This window comes from Puntigrus tetrazona, chromosome 20, assembly GCF_018831695.1.
Source record: "Puntigrus tetrazona isolate hp1 chromosome 20, ASM1883169v1, whole genome shotgun sequence".
Taxonomy (NCBI): Eukaryota; Metazoa; Chordata; class Actinopteri; order Cypriniformes; family Cyprinidae; genus Puntigrus; species Puntigrus tetrazona.
This window is the reverse complement of record NC_056718.1, coordinates 9,339,353-9,359,844: the sequence shown is the minus strand read 5'-3', so window position 1 is coordinate 9,359,844 and position 20,492 is coordinate 9,339,353. Positions and strand designations below refer to the sequence as shown.

Sequence of the window (20,492 nt, the reverse complement as noted above, 5' to 3'; positions counted from 1 at the left end):
GCTATGACATTTTTGAGCGATATGCTTTCTTCTGACGTCCTGATAACTATATTATATGCTACCTTATATTACAAATAGGATTTTCATTCAAACCTGTGCATATCTTGGGAGAAATCCTTTTTAAAAAAGGTTAGGGATCGCCATGTCTTCTTTTTGGGAATCGTTTTTTAAATCCATGCCAATAAGCATCTGGCCTACAGACGGCTCCGGGGTGGGGCATGAACTCCAGCGATGCTCTTATAATGATAGAGGAGTTTGACAGCAAAGCAGATGCGCTCATTTGACAGCATGGACTGAACCGCCACGACCGGGCGCATGTTACATTGGTTTAATGCACATTTCGTCCTCCTTCTTTTTTTAAATATTTACTACAAGTGCCCAAATCAAGACATCGGGTGATATGAAGGTACTATCAGTCACAAAATGCGCGCAGGATGTGCAATTTCCTTTAGAAGTGAACCGATGCGGACAAGCCTCCGTTTGAGGAACCTGATTCGCCCCGGAGTCTCCGCGTCCTCTTGAAGCTGGACGATGCGCGCGGAGCTTTCCAGATAGATCAATGTTGTGAACTTACATTATGCCTTCACTACACCATGGCGCTATTTTTATTGGAGTATTTTTAATAGTCACCGGTGGCTCCACCGCTTTTCTAACTTCTAATCAAAGTCGACTGCAGGCGTTCAGCATGTGCTGCGTGGTGCTCGGGGCGGTGATGCTCATACTAGGGCTCTTCTGGGCGATGAACGGCAAGAGAAACCCGGTGCCTTATAATGAAGAGTACAGCCACGACTACAGCCAGGTCCTGTTCACCCCGCCGCCCGGAAACCACTTCCCCGAGTCCCAGTCCGTCTTTCTGCACGGGTAAGTTGGAAACACACTTATAGTCTAAAAGTCTGCGCTGATTATATGAAGTAAATGCAGGCTGCGGAAGATAAAAGCGCCGTCGGAGCAATTTAGTGTTAAGTCGTAAAGGAGTTTCCGTCCAAAAGTGCATTAAGCTATAGTCTATATCACGAGCGATCTAGACTTGTTAGCAGAGGGGCTTGACCCCCAAACTCTCCTCAGTAAGAAATAACGTTTTGTTTGATTTTGGTAGCCATAAATAGGCACTAACATACACTCAAGTAGCTTTAACATTGTAATTTCAATTTAGATTTAATTTACAAGTAGCACATTGTAACTTTTTAAATCATAAATGTAAATGCACTTTAAAATAATTCTATATGCTTATATATGCATGCATACTATAACTGCAATGTCATACAGGCCTAAGTAATTCATTAGTAATTCTATATATGCACTTATACTTATGATGTCGTAAATTATTCTTATGTCATACAGGCCTAAGTAATTCATATCCATATTACTAATTCATATATATATATATATATATATATATATATATATATATATATATATATATATATATATATATATATATATATATATATATATAGCACTTATACTTATGTCGTAAATTATTCTTATTCCAAAAAATCTAACCTAATCTCTCTGAACTCAGACTGTGACTCAAGACTCACAGGCAATATAATGCCATTGTACATTACATTAAAAGCAATTTAAATAAATGTAAACAGTTTCAGCAGTTTTCAACATAAATTAAAAAAGGGCAGCCTTGAAAATTTGTAAATGCCTCTCTAATCTACCAAAAAGCGTCCCGCACGAAACCGATTTTCAAGCGGCTTTTTTATTGGACTGGAATAGATAGGAGCAAACATGGAGATAATTTCACTTTTCCACCCATAACCAAAATCCCTCCGGGTTTACGCCATCTCCCTTTCCCCCCCATCCTCACCCCCCTCACCATCAGATGTCATTAAAAATCACTTAGAGGAGCTTAAGAACCATGGCTGCTCCTCTGCGCCGTTATCCGATACAGAAAGGCCCTCTAGTGTTAATAAGCAGCATGCACCACCTCACGTTGACGTTCCCCTTCCCCCGGGCCCGCCGCTGTTTGTAACGCGTGATTGTATTTTGAAGGACTTTGCAAAGGCGAGGTGTGTACGGCGAAGATTTGGACTATCCCCCGATGGAGCCGACGTGTTTCAGCCCTACCAGTCGGGGTCGGCCGCCTCACTGGGACATGGAGCCTCCCCCGCCTTACGAAGTGGCCATCAAAACCACTCGGAGCTCCACGCACCTGAGACGCAGCTACTCAGACACGCAGCTGCTCACCGAACCCCTCTTCGGACGCTCACGGGAGATCAGTTTCGAAGTGTGACATCTGAGCCACGTGCGTCTCTTGAGACACGAACCGAGAAGCCGACTAGCCGCCCTAAAGTATTCCCAAACAAGTGCTGATGAAGCTTCAAAACAGGAACCGACAATCCACAGCTTGCCACGGCGAGGGGCTGTTTTGTGCCTCTCGAGATGGTCCTCGTCTTAACCCTGTGTTTACAGCCTTATCCAGAGAGAAATGTAGAATACTGTGCTTTTTCTCCAATAAAATGCACTGTAAAAAATACATAAGCTAGCTGTTGTAAATAAGTGGTTAATATCTCATTAAACGTAATGCAATGCATTTTTCTTTAAGTTAGGAGCGCTTTCATTTAAGTTAGATTTACCAGTTACCACCGTTTCAAGTCATCTCAGCATAAAAATTGAATTCTGTATATTCTAGTATACTTAAATGTGAGGGAAATAGCTTCTGCATAGGAGTGTGTTTAGTTCCGCAGTCAAAACTAGTGAATCTGTAATATTATAATTAAACATATATAGCTTCAATTTGTTATATTACATATAAGTCATTCAAAAATAATTAAATATAAGGCAATCAATAACAATTTTTTTCACAATTCATTAAAATCATACACAATTGCTACATTTTTCCAATAGATTCAGAATAGGAGATGCATTTACGATACCTCCTTTTAGCCGTTTTTTTGGTAACTTAAATGCACTTGAAGTCCACCTGCTGTTCTGCAACTGAGACTTGCTTGATATTCCAACACTTCTGAGAAGAAAAAAAATCAAACAGGTTTGATTAACGACTAAGAAAAGTGTTTCATTTGTATATTTATCCATTTGTTAAACTCTCAGGGTGAGATATTGTGTTTAACGTGAAGAATATTTTCATGGCCTATACGAGCACACGATTCTGACTCGAAAACCCTGCACGGTCGGGTCACTGCAGAGATGATTTGTGCATAAAGCATATATTGTGGTGGCTGTTAATGGGAGCACATCCCTGCCGAGAAAACCACACGGCATTACTGAGATTCACGATGAACTAATGCTGTTTTAATATCGTTTGAAACACTATAAACATTGCATTCACTGCTTCCTCTGACTCATCCATTACAGCGATATTCATCTTTTAACAAGGGCACTTCTGGGCATTCTCTACATCTTGTACATATACCGTGTGTTTCCTTTGAACTGCAATGAATAATCTACCGAGGGATATTTGTCTTTATTTTTATTTATTAATGTGGTATGAACGACAAACATTTGATTACAACTCTTTGCACTAGTAATGCAAAACTGTCTAAATACTTGTAACAGGTGGAAAACGACAGAATATCACATGAGTGAAGAAAGAGCTAGTATTTAATCCGTTTTAAATTCTACCAAATACAGTTTCTGCTATAGCCTGGGCCTACCTACAGCATGTGAGTATAAAACTTAACACGCACCATAAATAACATGTGACACTTAAAGTGGTGAAGATTCGGATCAATTCAGAGTTTGAGAATGTAACATCTCATCCATGTACTGTAAGCTTCATCCGTGATAAGCAACGCCCGTATCCCGCTGTAATCTCTCCATTGAGAAACAGTGGTTGGAAGAAATTTCCTAGTTCCCATTCCCAAACTATTTCCCACAATGCGTTACCGAGGTGCAGCATGGTTTATTGTTATATGTTCAGCGCAGACATGTCCCTCTCCGTGTTTGGAAGTGTCCCTGTCATGCAGAAGACGTAATCTGAGGCCACTGAGGACTTTTTGAGACTATTGAACTGCTCATCAAAGGGTTACCAGTGAGCAAGGCAGGTGTAAAGACTCGTGTTTTTGCATTAACATATTAAACTGTTTAAACGATACTAAGGACACTGTTCTAAGTATTGGCTAAGGCTGAGGCAGTACAGTGTGGCTTCATCAGATTTATCGTAAAAAGAGTTTTTGTCGGCTTGTGTGCATCGAATAAAGCTGTGCGTTGTAACAGGAATCTCTAAACTAATTTCGCGCGAGACCCGTCCAGGACTGGGTGAATCGGTTCTTTTGAACTGTCGAAAAGGCATTTGAAAACAGATTCAGCAATTCTGAGCGCAATCCTGTAACACGCCGTCGACTGTTGCCTGACAAATTAAGACAACCCCTAATCCTCATAGCCTATATTTTTAATCTCTCGTGGTTTAAAAATGTTTGTTTTTAATGTTTTTCTTCCACCAGACGGTAGAAAACAAAAGAAACTGTAGTAATATCACATAGCAGCCCAGTGATCCGTTCTGGAACTGGTTTAGTGAACCGGCTCACTTGAATCATTGAAAAGATTCGCTTCAAACGAACGATTCGTTAACATCGCTCTGAAGTGGCATCAACCTCCGCCCATAAACTCCCTCTTCACGTTTAAATGCCAGAGACTCAAACAGATTTACCGATACCGACGGCTGTGGGAAGAATCTGACTTTCCGTAAGGATTCTCTGAGGAAAAGACTGTCCGGGTCGGGATTTCCGCGGTAAAGAGCTCGCTGGAAATGATTCTCCTCGTTGAGTATAATGAAACAAGCGGCTCTCGACGGCTGTTCAGTTCAGATAGATGTGTTGAAGACAGTTCATCAGAAGAAACGCTTTCACTCGTCCATTGATGTTCAACTTCAGGATCAAAACAAACGCTCGTCGGACGGCGTCAACCCGACAAGGTAACGTGTTTATAACAACGACACGAACAGACCGCTTTATTGCATGAGAAACATATACAGGATTCAACCACAGCGTTAAAGAATAATACTCTACCATAAGAATAGCTGCGTTTGAATAACACTTGGGCTATTTTTTGTTACTCTATCAGTTTGTATTACATGGTAATAATGCAGTTCTTACACTGCCTTAAATACATTATTTCTCATTTAAGCTTTTTTAGTGCAACAAATGACATTTTGTGTATGTTATAAGATTACGTATAACATTTCTCACTTTTAAACATTGTATTTAGACATTATGACACATGTAGCTTAATTAGATATCTATGTGCAATTTAATTCATATCGAAGCACGCTGCAACAAATATGTTTTTTAATGTAAAACTGATCTTTTCAGTTTTGGTGTAAGTGTAATGTTAACTCATTGGTGCTGCTCTGTGTGTAGGGTGCTCTCTGATCTGTGTGTTGGATCTGCGAGGATATGAACTGACGCCGGGGCCGGACTGTCCTTCTTGCTGCGCTCCGTGAGACACAACTTGAAGTGCATACTCAGACTATCATACACACATGTGTGGTGTTACGAGGGCAGAAAACAGTGTGTCTGCTAGTGATGGCGTAGCCAGAAGAAACAACATGTCCTGCCAGAACAGATGTCAGGTTTGGTTGGGGATCTTGCTTGTGATTGCAGGCCTGGTGCTCTTTCTCTATATGATGATGTATAGGTACATTCTTCTCATTAGCTTGCCTATAGTGTGTCTGGGCCTTTTTCTGCTCATCCGTGCTTCATGCATGGTCATTAAATCCAGTCATGACGTAGCTGTGCCGGGTCACTTCCTTCTGCACCCCCGGACGGGCACCCGTTACACCCACCATCAAGCCATAGCGGTGCAAAGGTAAGAAGCGCATGCATTACTACTTTTGTGCATTAATATCATTATCAGGGTGATTTATGAGTGCAATTAAGTGTGTGCCGCAACAAGTGGGTGGGCAATATAATATAAATGACATAATAAATATATACTCATATATTATGTCAAAAAAACTTTTATTTTGGATGCGATTGATCATGATTAATATTTTGACAGCACTGGTTATATTACATTATGTTATACGTGTAATAAAAGCCATTCAGAAATATAAGTAAATATAATGTAATTCATTACATTTTTCACAATGCATCAAAATCATGCACAGTTGACACATTTACCAAAATATTCCAAATCAAAAATACATTTACTGTTTCTCCTTTTAGCTATTGCATTTAAAAGTCCTATGTTTCAACATAATACCAGATAACAGGTCTGATTAATGACAAAGAAAAGTGTTCAATTTGCATATTTATCCATTTGTTAGACTCTCAGGGTGAGATATTACTAAATAACAGTATATACATCATTTACTCTCTCTCAGGTCGCTTTAAACCTGAATTTGTTTGCTTTGTTCTTCTGTTGAACATTATATTATTATATTCAATGAGGACCAGCTACCGTTTGGTCACTCAAAATATTTTCTTTTGTGTTTAGCAAAAAAAAAAAAAAAAAAACTCAATACAGGTCTGGGACAACATGCAAGCGAGTGAATAAAGACAGAATTGTTATTTCTGGGTGAACTATCCCTTTAAGGAACAGCGGCAGCATGTTCAGTACTGTCCCTTTAAGAGCTGCACGGATCTAATATACTGGCACGCGTCCGTTTTCATCTTGATTGTTTTGCTTTCGCTTTAAACACAGTCAGCTGCGTTTAATGCTGCGTGTTCACAGCATTAACGCAATCGGATGCAATACACAACTTAGTTCAGTAACGAAGCGCTGCAGACAGGCTTTTAGTGCGCGCGCCCTTCAGGTGTAGCACGTTTAACCCGCGAGACTCGCGCTTTTTAATAACCTAAACACTGGGAATAAACGCAGCGCGGAGTTAACGCGTGAATGTTTGTATGAACGTTGTACGGTATGTTCAGACGGAGGCGTTAGAACCGCTGATCGTAAAATAACGCGATACTACAGATCGTGGATCACTTATTATCGCACGCCCCTATACGAGCACTAAAAACCCCCGCACGGTCGGGTCACTGCAGAGATGATTTGTGCATAAAGCATATATTGTGGTGGCTGTTAATGGGAGCACATCCCTGCCGAGAAAACCACACGGCATTACTGAGATCCACGATGAACTAATGCTGTTTTAATATCGTTTGAAACACTATAAACATTGCATTCACTGCTTCCTCTGACTCATCCATTACAGCGATATTCATCTTTTAACAAGGGCACTTCTGGGCATTCTCTACATCTTGTACATATCCCGTGTGTTTCCTTTGAACTGCAATGAATAACCTACCGAGGGCTATTCATCAGTTCCGTTTGCGTGCTAGGCATCTATATGAGAAGATGTGTGCTCTTTTATTGTTCTTATTTAAACAACTAACTAAAAGATGAAGCAGACTCACATTTTTTTTCTTATTGTGATTTGATGCGGCACGAAAGGCAAACATTTGATTATAAATCTTTGCACTAGTTACGCAGCAATGCCTGTAACAGGTGGAAATCATCACGAAACATCTCACGAGTGAAGGAATAGCTAGTATTCGTGTCAGTTTTCAGCTCTAAAAAATACAGTGTCTGTAAATGCTACAAGAACGTCACATTTCATCCTGTAACCATAATAAGCCCCGCCCATAAGCCACTGTTTCTGACTGTTTGCTTCACTCTGGCACATTGCAATTACTGAAAAATAGTGGTTATGCAGCTATGCTTTCACGTGTGAATAAAACATTAAGCATCAGTGTAAATGACTAGTTTCGTAGCCAAATTGTACTAGTTAGGGAGAAACATTTTTTAAACATTAGTCTACCAAAAGTAGGCTATTGTTGACGTTTTCTACACGTAAAGTAGCCTAACAAACACAATCGTATATGTTTTAAACCTCTTGTGGTTTAGAAATGTTTGTCAGTAATTCGTGAATGTTTCTCCACCTGTCAGTAGAAAACAAAAAAAAAATAATTCTGTAACTTTATGCCCTAGCCGCAAAATGATCCGTTCTTTAAACTGGTTTAGTGAACCGGCTCACTTGAATCATCGAAAAGATTCGCTTCAAACGAACGATTCGTTAACATCGCTCTGAAGTGGCATCAACCTCCGCCCATAAACTCTGCCACTTCCTCTTCACGTTTAAATGCCAGAGACTCAAACAGATTTACCGATACCGACGGCTGTGGGAAGAATCTGACTTTCCGTAAGGATTCTCTGAGGAAAAGACTGTCCGGGTCGGGATTTCCGCGGTAAAGAGCTCGCTGGAAATGATTCTCCTCGTTGAGTATAATGAAACAAGCGGCTCTCGACGGCTGTTCAGTTCAGATAGATGTGTTGAAGACAGTTCATCAGAAGAAACGCTTTCACTCGTCCATTGATGTTCAACTTCAGGATCAAAACAAACGCTCGTCGGACGGCGTCAACCCGACAAGGTAACGTGTTTATAACAACGACACGAACAGACCGCTTTATTGCATGAGAAACATATACAGGATTCAACCACAGCGTTAAAGAATAATACTCTACCATAAGAATAGCTGCGTTTGAATAACACTTGGGCTATTTTTTGTAACTCTATCAGTTTGTATTACATGGTAATAATGCAGTTCTTACACTGCCTTAAATACATTATTTCTCATTTAAGCTTTTTTAGTGCAACAAATGACATTTTGTGTATGTTATAAGATTACGTATAACATTTCTGACTTTTAAACATTGTATTTAGACATTACGACATGAAGCGCATGTAGCTTAATTAGATATCTATGTGCAATTTAATTCATATCGAAGCACGCTGCAACAAACATGTTTTTTAATGTAAAACTGATCTTTTCAGTTTTGGTGTAAGTGTAATGTTAACTCATTGGTGCTGCTCTGTGTGTAGGGTGCTCTCTGATCTGTGTGTTGGATCTGCGAGGATATGAACTGACGCCGGGGCCGGACTGTCCTTCTTGCTGCGCTCCGCGAGACACAACTTGAAGTGCATACTCAGACTATCATACACACATGTGTGGTGTTACGAGGGCAGAAAACAGTGTGTCTGCTAGTGATGGCGTAGCCAGAAGAAACAACATGTCCTGCCAGAACAGATGTCAGGTTTGGTTGGGGATCTTGCTTGTGATTGCAGGCCTAGTGCTCTTTATGACTGTGGATATATACATTGTGTTCATTAGCACGCCTATAGTGTGTCTGGGCCTTTTTCTGCTCATCCGTGCTTCATGCATGGTCATTAAATCCAGTCATGACGTAGCTGTGCCGGGTCACTTCCTTCTGCACCCCCGAACGGGCACCCGTTACACCCACCATCAAGCCATAGCGGTGCAAAGGTAAGAAGCGCATGCATTACTACTTTTGTGCATGAATATCATTATCAGGGTGATTTATGAGTGCAATTAAAGTGATCCAAGGGTTTAGCCAGAGTTGTGGCAACTCTATACAAACACGACAAGTGTCATGGAGTATGTAAATGTCAAATCAAGTGTCTGGAACACTGAATAGATGCTAAACAATCAGAGAGGCTACAGACCAGCTATATTTTAATATTTGCATGCTTGTTTTGACTTTTGGCAACTAACACTGATTTGTCCAGACTGTAAATTGAGGAAATAATCTGTGCATAAATCACAAACAAAACAGAACATGAATAATAAGGAGTTTGTAAGAGGACAAGAACAAAGGACAAGGATAAATGACATGCCCCTTTTTTGCTTTTATAGGCTATTTACAAAAATACATACAAGTGTGATTCATACATACATGTCTTGAATACATTTTCTAAAATGATTCAAATGATGACTGTATATATGATAAACGTGCATTTAATTCCTGAATTGCAATTAATTTTGATATTTAGAGGCAAATAGAAAACAAAACAGGAAACAAAAACTACATTAAAAAGCCCATATTATGGGTTATGAAAGGTTCATATTGGTTTGGGAAGTCTCAAACATTTCAACAAAACTTTTATGTTCTCAAGGCCCCTATATACTTAAAACGAAGTCGGAAGAACGAACTGAAATGGCATCAAACGAAGGTCCTTAAAAGTTCATTTTGACATTTGGAAGCGGCTCACCAAAGCAAACCTTTTGGGGAGTTTTTGCGTCTAAAAGACGTCTTTTAGCTGTTAAAACACAGCATAGATATCTAGGCTAAAACAAGGCAAAATTTGGGCTAGACTAGTCATCAAATAGAAAGCTAATGAGCACCTACATATCTAATATATAATAAAATGACATTCAAAACAAATGAAATTTACAGGTTTTATTAGGAAAAATAACAATACAAAATGTAAAAAAAATATTAAAGAATTAATGAAAAAAATATATATTACAAATACAATTCACCTAATATAAATTATTATGATAAAAGATATGGAATTTTAAACAACCCAAAATAATAAAAATATCTAAAAATGAAAAAAGTAATATTTTGGTCGTCACAGCATTTGCCAAATAAGAAAAAAAAGCTTTTTTTGACATAATCTTTACTTGAATTACACTGATTGTGACAGGGAGTCATTCTCTTTTGCTAGGATGGCTACTAAAGACAAAACAAGCCACTTATTGTACATATAAAAAGAGAGAAGCTCTCTGATAAATGTTGTGTGTTTTATACACATACCTCTAAAGACAGAAAACAGCGCAGTCTTTTCAGATGGCTCTTCCTGCAGCCGACCACGCTCTTCGTGTTGAATTTGGACGTGAGGGATTTTTTTAAAACCCTAAAATATAATACAGATTGCAGATTAAGGTTGTGGACAAAGTTTGACATCTCAAAATGACCAGCAAAGAATTATTTGGCACGTTTTAAAAGCTTGTTCGGCATCCTTCCGCCACTGTCTCTGAGCTTCCTTCCTTCAATTATGCGCAGCTTTGACACCTGAATAACACATGCCAATGTCAGGCGGCTGGTATTACATGTGACAGTAGTGTCAATGTTTATCACTATCCCTTTAAAACTGTTTATTCCAGCAAATTTTCCCTATTAGTGTCCTCCACGATCTTTCTCTGCCTCCAAAACTGACTTCATAACAACACAGTGATGGCTGCTGGACCTAAAAAGTAACCCAGTACACACTTTAACATCAAACGTACATGAAATAATAAATTCACCCCTACTCTTTTTATTTCAGTGCGTTTTCTGTTTGTGCCGTTTAGGTTTTAATGATGCTCTTTGCACTATTTTAATACTGCTGCAAACGTCCTATAATTAATTCTTTTATATTGCCGTTTTAATTTATTTTTAAACTTTACCATCAATTTGGAAGTTTCAAAATAAATCTTATTCTACTTGAACAACGATAAAGATATTCTGTTGAATTAGCTCATGCTCTGTATGTAACAAGCCATTGCCCAGACATAAATTCAATAAAATAATTATTATTATACAATACAATAAATGGACTTTGTCAAAGATGAGAGCTTTAGTGAGTAAATGTTGTTTTGGAGAGGTTTTTATTTATTTATTTATTTATTTATTTTAAGTTTTTTTTTATTTTTAAGATTTATTTTTAAGATTTTTATTATTATAAACCAAAATATTTTTGGTTTATGGTTTTAAGTTCAATTTAAACACTGTAATTTCATTAACTGGTATAATGTTGATATACCCACCTATTAAAGCACTGAAATCTGTTTTGTATTTTTGAAATACACTGATAACCATCAAGTGCAGGTGATGATGAGAAAGTCACATGATGAACCAAAGCCCATCAAAAGCAGCTTTTTAAATAATAACATATGTAGAAGGCGCAAAATCTCCTTCACACAAACACTGAACATCACCATGGTGAGACTCATTCAATTGAAATATGCAAAAAACATTAAATGTAACATACAACCCTAATAAACATAACTGATAAGAAAAACTAAGAAGAAACATCAAATTCAAATAATATCTGAAATTCAATGCAGAGAAATCTGGAAACGTTAATTTATGTTTTTCCCTGTAAATTTTACAGGAATTTACCGTTAACCATTTAACAGATTTTTAGTGTAGCATTATCACAGTATATCTGAGTATGTTCACTCTATACAGTAATATAGATTAATCTTCAGCAATGCTGTTTTTGTTCTGTTTTGTCCTCTTTTGCCTCTTCCTGTGCCGTTTTAAAATCACTGGAGTTGAATCACTTGAAAATGATAAACTGTTTGCTCTATTATCTGAACCGCGGGCCTAGTCACTGATAATATCAACTTCAATCTGCTTCCTTCACTGAAATGTCATGGTTCCTAAATATAATAACAATTATTACAAATAAATTAAACAAACCGTTAAAATCAGACCCTGGATTGTCTTGATTTTTCCAGCTGAGCTAAAAGAAGACCACACATAGCCCATTCAATTTAGAGCTAAAACTTGGCTACATATAGACCATATCATTAAATGACGCAAATATCTTTGGAGATATTATTAATACTGCGAAAATTGATGGTATATCAGCCATCTCAACAACAGTCTCAACAATCTCAATAGCCGCTCTGAGTATGAGCTAAACTGAGGCTACGCACAGGCGACACAAAGAACATATCAAAGAACCTGAACCAAACATCTTAAACGCTGTTGACTTTGCTTACATGGAGAAATATCATATATCTGGCAAGTTATTTTGCCAAGAAATGACATGTAACCAAATTCAAGATTATTTGGGCCAGAAACGGGTTACACATAGTTGGACTATATCGGGTCTATAGCTAACCGAGACGCTGAAATGATTTTTTTCCCCAGTTCTTTACTCATTCAGCCGAGGTCAGGTAAGAGAGAAACATTTCCAAGTTAATATATACTACATAGCTGAGCGGCTGTACCACATATATCCACACCTATACGATCGCCTGTGGAGAGCGAAAGCAATTCATTTCTACAAAACAATTGCAGCTAATTTTTTGTCAACGACTGAGAGTTATGAAAAAAGCATGTAGAGAACCACAAATCATGTTTTCCAAAGCCAAAAAGGAATGACAGGAAAGGTAGCAAGCAAATACATATTACGCCATGCTTCTGCTGCCATCGTTGTTCTTCTTTCGTTGCGAATTTAAAGGGTATCATCAAAATCATTTCATTCATCTTCAGCCCAGAATGCTCAGAAACAATACCATCGCTCAGCCTTTTCAAACTTAATTTTGCCCTCAAACAAAGAATAAAAAAAAAACTTGGAAGTATATTGTGGCCTATATACTGTGATATGCATTTATTTTTACTTTATTTGATTCAACAACTCCCAAACAATTCAGCTATGCTTTTTTCCAATTCCGACCAGTGATTGGACGATTTCATTTAAAGCAGTGTTTGTGAGCTTTTAACGTTACAAAAGCATCACCTAGTGGCAAAGAATGAAATAGCATTTTCTTTCAGACCAACACATAAGTCAAGTTTTCAACAAGTGGACGGGCAGTATGCTAACGTTTCATATTACGTTTAACATTGAATGGCTTGGGACTTGTTTTAAAAACCAAAACGTTTCAACGTTTCAAAGTCGACTCTTTTTATTTTTGAGAGAGAGAGACGATAATTTTAAACATGGTGTTCTTTAAGATGTAAAACTTTGCAGGATGTTTTCATTCACTTAGAGCTGTGTTACATTCTTACAAACGTTTTGAAAATAAAACTTGAGTAGTTTGGCGTAATCTTTCATTGTTGAATTTATGTATATATGTACTTTATATTATGTTTCCATAAAATGACAGTCATGTGGTGCAACCAACATGCAGAAAGTCAATAAAAAAGGAAATGACATTGTAGAATGGACCTCCTATTGACTCTGACCTAAATAAGTTGCTTTTAGCATTATTTAGTAGTAAATGATTGATTTTACATAAGCATGAGATGTTAGGGTTAGTAATAGTAATACTATACAGTTTGCTTTAAGACATAGTAGAAAAAGAAACATAAGTCATGAAACATAAGAATGCTGAAAAATAATACACTGTTTAGTGGTTTTGTATACACTCACTATATCTCATTTTAAAGAAATATGCAAACTAAGAGGGTGCTCTGTCTCTTTTCGGCCCACTCTCGGTTTGAAAGCCAAAGTAAAGCAGAAGTAACAAATGTTCTAATTATAGAAGTAGGTCAGCTATGAGAAGTCTGCAGTGTTAGATGTTATACATGGTCCATGAACTGAGGTGGGTTGTAACGAGTAACGAGTTACATTTAACCCAGTAAATGTTTTGGGTAACTAATACTTCGGGAGTATATTTAAAGATGGGTATTTTTACAGATGGGTAAGTAAATAGTTAGTGAAAAAAAAACTAGTTTTTACTACTTTTAGGTGACTACTTCTGTGGGCAACGCTCCTCTCGTTACGTCATCTTAATGCAATAATCTCCGTCTGCTTTTCTCTGGGCAATGAACAATGCCCATTCGTGAACGATTCATTCTTTTGAGTCAATTCTGTTCAAAGTTTAGTTTGTGATTTAGTTCGTGAATCAGTTTGAATGATTCATTCAGTGATTCAGAGTCGGCTGAAGCCGTTTTTGTAAGTTTGAGAACACCAAGAGCGTTGAAGACACGTGTGCTGTCTACAGTTCTAGATACGTTCGATTACAGTACAAGATACTTGGCTTCAAGTCAAATGGCTTTTTATTGTCATTTCAGCTACATATAGCTGTGCAGTACATAGTGAAATGAGACAACGTTTCTCCAGGACCTGGTGCTACATGGAGTCACACTTACAACACAATACAAAAGAACTCACATATTGAGCTAAGACAGTGTCTTAGCCTCATAAAGTGCAACGTGTGCAGACTAGTGCAACCAGCAGGGGAGTAGAGTGTAAACCCAGTGTGCAGACTAGTGCAAACAGTGCAAAGACAAAATCAGTGCAAGGCACAAAATACAAACAACAATAAATGACACCTTATACATTAAAGACAAAGTTTTTATACATGAAATAAGCTGCCAGAAAGTATTAAAACGAACACCCGCCAAACCTGCGTTAGCTGGAATGCCTTTGCCTAACGTTGGACACTTAAATATTTACCCATTAAAAGAACATTGGTTTACATTTTGCAGAACAGACGGAAGAAGATCTGTAAATGAGCATTTGTTTCGCTATGATCAGTTTATGATAGAGTTTTCACTCTTCTCCGTGTCTAAGGTTATACAGGCGTACATATGGCCTATAATACATAGTGAATATACTTTAAAATATAATTTATTTCAGCAATGGAATACTTTTACTTGAGTAAAGTTGTTGTAAACTCTACCCACCCCTGTCCACGGTCTAACGCATGTCACCGCTATGTGCTTTTATTTTCAAAGCATGGAAACCCAGTGTATCAGCTCAACAGTCTGTGAGGTGCTGGTGTGTGGAAAAAAAATACTTCAGCTTTATCCGTTTAGTCTGTTTGAATTTACATTTCAATTGGTATTTTCCTTTTTCCAGTTTAATATACAAAGACAGCTGTGTATCATTATGAAAACACAGCTCGTTTTTTGGTAACCGCTTTTGCAATTTGTTTGGTGAGTTTACACACAGGAATTACACTTTAGCTTTAAATGAGATTTTAGGAAGCCATTCTGTTATTTCCAACTTAACATAACAGCATTTTAATGTCAGGTACAGTTATTGGTTTAGGACGTTTAAACTGCCTCACTTTAGTCAAAGCACTCTGAATTTTTTTTTAATTTTTCAGTGCCTGACAAAATGCCTACTTGGTCTCATGGCATAAACGTACCTGGGTGCACTAAATACATAACAATAAGTGCATCAGCGCAGTTTCCAAAAGAAATGAACACTAGAGGCAGAATTTCCGTCATGGTAGAGCATGAACTTTTAGCAACAACTCCCAGATATTTCAATATATGTAACTATATGAGCGTAATAAAATGTGCCAGGGTTCACGTATTGAACCTGCGTTTTAACGCCTCTCAGTGGACATTTCACTTTGAACGTGCTGCGAAACGTGTAGTAAACTATGCAAAAACGGTATTGCACAAAAAGTGTACAAATGCACATATTTTAAAGAGACCTGGTTGCAAAACGCAATCGTGTCATGTCATTATTGGAGAAACTGAGAGAAAGAGCAAGTGAAGACTGAACAGCTGCCGGGTGCCAAATTCTTTCAGTGTTCCATGTCTGAGGGAAAGAGAGAGACAGAGAGAGAGAGAAAGGGCCCACTGCCATTATGAAGTGCTGGTACTTTATAATGATCTTAGTTTGTATTCAAAACTATTTATGCTTTGTTTTGTTTTTGTTTGGAGAATCGTGATGAATCACAGAATCAAAGGGGGAAAGCAGTTCGTTCTGACCACGTGATCAGGAGTATAAATGTTAACAGAAAGCAGTCAGCATTGAACACTAGCCCAGAAAGAATGAGGAAGGAGGAAACGAGAGGGAGAGAGACGAGATTTCTTGCAACATGTTGAAGCCATCAAATCAGTGCCTAGGGGTCCCCCCTCTTCTCCCCACCCCTGACTTTTTCGCAATCATTTTAAGGGACTAATGTTAAACGCTCAAACTCCTCGGTTTTAAAAAACGAGAACAATCTATCGAGCACACATAGGTGAAATAAACCAAAAGTTTGAAAGCTAAAGCTGCCATTCGGACTAGCATTGGTCTGTGGTGATTACGTACGTGACTCTTAGGCTCCACAGAAGTCAGCTGAAGTCGTTGTAATTCTAACTGAAAATGTCTTGTATGTTTGATATTATAAAACTGCTTACTTTAAAGTGAATCTATACCTTTGTCTTTAAAAAATGTATCTAGTTACCACTTATATTACACACAGTCTACTATAGTATAAAAGATGGTTTTAAGTGTGCCACAAATGGTAACTGAATACATTTTTAAAAACAAAGATAGTATGTTAAAAGCACATTTTAGTTCATATTCATGGTGTCTCAAAATAGCATAGTTGAGTCCACTTAGATGATCTTAAGTTTATCTTAAGAAGAACTAAAGAATATTTTTTAGTATATTAAGTACAAAATTAGTGTTACAGAAATAGTTATATTATGGAAATGTACTTTTTTAAATTTTTTTTATTTTACCTGGGCAGCTCTGCTCATGAACGCTACTTTACCAGATAAAAATTAAAAATGTGTTTGAAACTTTTCTTTAAGAGATACATTCATATAAACACCCGGGCCGCATTTTGATTTGGAAACATGCCCATGTTTATTCAAAAAAGTTAAACGGCACAAATAAATCAATGTATGGGGAACGCTGCTAATGTGTATCGAAATCTCGGAAATGTGTTTAAAAAAATAATATTAATAAGTAATAAATATTGATATTGAATTATTGTCCAGACCTACATATCCTTAGGATGACTTGAGGGTGAGTAAATCATGGGTTAATATTCATTTTGGGGTGAACTATCCTTTCAGATGTCCAGTAGAGTTATGCCACATATTCAAACTATAAGTATGCATATTCATATCCGTTTTCATTTCAGGAGGCTGGATCGCATCCGGAGGGCTACAGCAGAGGAGCACAGTCCGGTCCAAGTTCCTCCCATCTCAGACATCAGTCCACAGATCCCTCCTTCAACCCCTCCACCCTGGCAAATGGAGCCACCGCCGTCCTATTGTAACATGTATGCTGTTTTGGTTTGGTTTTCTGTGTTTTCTTTCTCCTGCCTAGTTCGTTTCCATGGTTTTTTGATTATTAGTTAATTAGTTTCCACCTGTGCCTCCCCACCTGTTTCAGTTCTCCAGGTTACGTTCTTGTGTTTTTAAGTCCCGTGTTTGCCTCGGTTCCTTTTGTATTGCGTTAAAGTTATGCGTGTCTGCACACACCTACGTTGTCCAGTGTCTTGTCTACGGATTTGTTAATAAAGAATCTATATTTGAAGCTCCTCTTAGTCGGTCATGTTATCTCGTAGCCAAACACTACAGATGTAAACAAAGTAGAAACACTGGCTGTAGACACCGACAAATTAGGATTGAAAAGTTGGTTTACTTGGGGCTGCACAGATATTAAAAAAATGTTAGTCACAGTTATACAGTAATTATTTTGCTTTTGTGGCTCATAACTGATAAATGGCAATATCAAACTCTATTGTAAGAAAAAACTATGGATTTATCAGTCCAGTCTTTAGGTGAACCCAACCTCCAGTTTCTATGAAATCAGGTTATTTTGGCTTTTGGGATCATATTTTATTTAGTTTTACAGTCAACAAAGATACTTTGTTCAAAGCGTAAATACACGTAGAAAATGTATCCCGGCATAGTTTCTGAGAGCAGAGCGTACACAGTTTGCGTTCAGCTGATTTTCTCCAAAATGGCGCTGCGTTGATGCGGAAAGGAGATTAATTGTTTCTACATTCATTCATCCACTTGGAAGAGCAAGTACAATTTTTAAATAAACTTTAAGTCAAATTTTTAAAAAAAATAAACTCGTACACCTAGGATGACTTGAGGGTGAGTAAATCATAGGTTAATTTGCATTTTGGGGTGAACTATCCCTTTAAATTTCCAGTAGAGTTATGCCACATATTAAACTATGTGTATGGGATAATTGACTCCAGGCCGTTGAATTGTTCGAAAAATAATGCCCACCAAAGTGGTGATGGAGTAAAATTCAATGTCCATGGGTCAATTATTCTTAAACTATGATAGCCACGCCTCAAGAAATCAATCAGATAGGTATTTTTGTACTTAAAATGCTTAAAAATTTTAGGATTGTATATTATATAATTGCATACCTTAGAATGTTCGTCAGCCAATCAGATTCAAGCATTCAACGACCCTGTAGTATAAGTATGCATATTCATATCCGTTTTCATTTCAGGAGGCTGGATCGCGTCCGGAGGTCTACGGCAGAGGAGCACAGTCGGTCCAAGTTCCTCCCATCTCAGACATCAGTCCACAGATCCCTCCTTCAACCCCTCCACCCTGGCAAATGGAGCCACCGCCGTCCTACGAAACTGTTGTGAAGACCACTACAGCTGTAAACCAAGTATAAACACACCGGTTTGACTGTAGACACCGACACATTATGATTGAAAAGCTGATTTGTTCGAAGGTGCGCAGATATTAAAAATCTGTTACTATCACATTTACACATTAATTATTTTGGTTTTGTGGCTCATAACTGATAAATGGCCATATTAAACTCTATTGTACTTAACATAAATACTTTAAATGTTACAACTGAATGTAAGCCTTAAAACAGCGATGCGTTGAAAGATGGATATTTTTCATCCTTTACGATATGGAAGATGAATATTTATCCAGAACTGTCATTTTGAGATCTGCAACAAAAAAGTTGGTTGAAATGAAAGGACAAAGTAACATTTTCATGCATGAACACACACACAGCTCTGCATGCACTCTGCAACAGATGATGCATTCATAGGGTTATATATTTCTTATATAACCCTTCTTATCTCTATTTTTTTAAGTTATTGCAATGGTAGAGACAAACTGAAAAAGTAATCTGAAATTTAAAGGGAAGCGAATTCACAAGCATGTATGTAATATTTCATGATAAACGGGGAAAAAAAGACAGAAACTTATCAAATGTGTATCTAATCTGTTAAAAAAAATGCTAAAGTGCCTTAAGTGACAAGAAAAATTTGTTTTACAGAATTTTGTAAAAACAGAAGAGTGAAAAAAAGTCAGTATCTGTCTAAAGGGTTTTTCTCAAATCAGACGAAGGGAATGAATATTAATTTGAAGGGAAAATAAATGATTAATTTAAAAACGCTATTGTTATTTAATATCACACACACAGTACCATTCCAGTTTTGGATCTTCAAAAATTACAAAAAATGAGAAAATTAGAACTGTTTTTTTAATAATGAATAATTATAACAATTTATTTATTAATAATAATTCAATTCCACAGTGGTAAAGCTGAATTTTCAGCAGCCATTATTCAAGCCTTCGGGGTCACATGATCTTTCAAAAATCGTTCTAACAGGCTGACCTGGTGCTCAAGAAAACATTTCTCATTATTATCACTGTTGAAAACAGTCAAGCTGCCAAATATTTTTGTGAAAGCCATCATTAAATGCAAATGTGTTTTCTGCTTTTAATGCGTTTAAAGTCCCTGCTAAATGACTTTCTTTAAAAATAAATAAATGAAATAATAACATTACCAAATCACTAACCCAAAACTTGAATGGTAGTGTTTATTACTGGCTTTTGTGGGACTCCAAACATGAAGTCAATCTGAACAAATATGAAAGTTAAAATGCTATGTTATGATTGTAAATGCCACTTATTACCTCTTTATTTATGAACTGAACCAAATATTGAATTGTGCCTTGCTTTCTACTCACTCACCTTTTTCCCTAATGACCAAAACATGTTTTTGAGAAGGATTTAGACATTTCTTATATATATATATATATATATATATATACTTTTTTTTCCCATATTAATGGTAGGCCTACATATGGGATTGAACATGTGCCTCTCTCCAAACCGCCACTTACATTGTCACTTTAACAGGCCTACCAGAAACTATTATCTCTGTTCCGTGCGTGTGTTTTATTGACACTATATCACATGATGTGTTTTGTCAGCTATGTATCATTTTGTCAGTATATTAATATCACTATCACCTGTGCATATGAATACCAATACGCTGTATGATACAAAAAACTGTATTTTGGTGACCAATATTAATA

At 37.3% G+C, this 20,492-nt stretch overlaps 2 protein-coding genes across 3 annotated transcripts; both read left to right on the top strand.

The window, feature by feature from the left end:
* Positions 1-303: 303 nt before the first annotated feature.
* Positions 304-2,437, top strand: si:dkeyp-51f12.2 (uncharacterized protein LOC100151460 homolog). The gene is made up of 2 exons (XM_043220382.1): positions 304-861; positions 2,002-2,437. Exons 1-2 carry the CDS (start codon positions 578-580, stop codon positions 2,240-2,242), a joined length of 525 nt encoding a protein of 174 aa, XP_043076317.1. The 5' UTR covers positions 304-577; the 3' UTR covers positions 2,243-2,437.
* Positions 2,438-4,560: 2,123 nt separating this feature from the next.
* Positions 4,561-20,482, top strand: si:dkeyp-51f12.3 (uncharacterized protein LOC107988041 homolog). Of its 2 annotated transcripts, XM_043220048.1 has the most exons (5): positions 4,561-4,882; positions 5,328-5,570; positions 9,038-9,236; positions 17,310-17,450; positions 18,647-20,482. In XM_043220048.1, the coding sequence occupies exons 2-5, from the start codon at positions 5,450-5,452 to the stop codon at positions 18,789-18,791; spliced, it is 606 nt and encodes a 201-aa protein (XP_043075983.1). In that variant the 5' UTR covers positions 4,561-4,882; positions 5,328-5,449; the 3' UTR covers positions 18,792-20,482. The 2 variants fall into 2 exon arrangements, with proteins under 2 accessions (XP_043075983.1, XP_043075982.1); XM_043220047.1 differs by lacking the exons at positions 4,561-4,882; positions 5,328-5,570 and adding an exon at positions 8,207-8,342 and having other exon boundaries at positions 8,795-9,236.
* Positions 20,483-20,492: the final 10 nt, after the last annotated feature.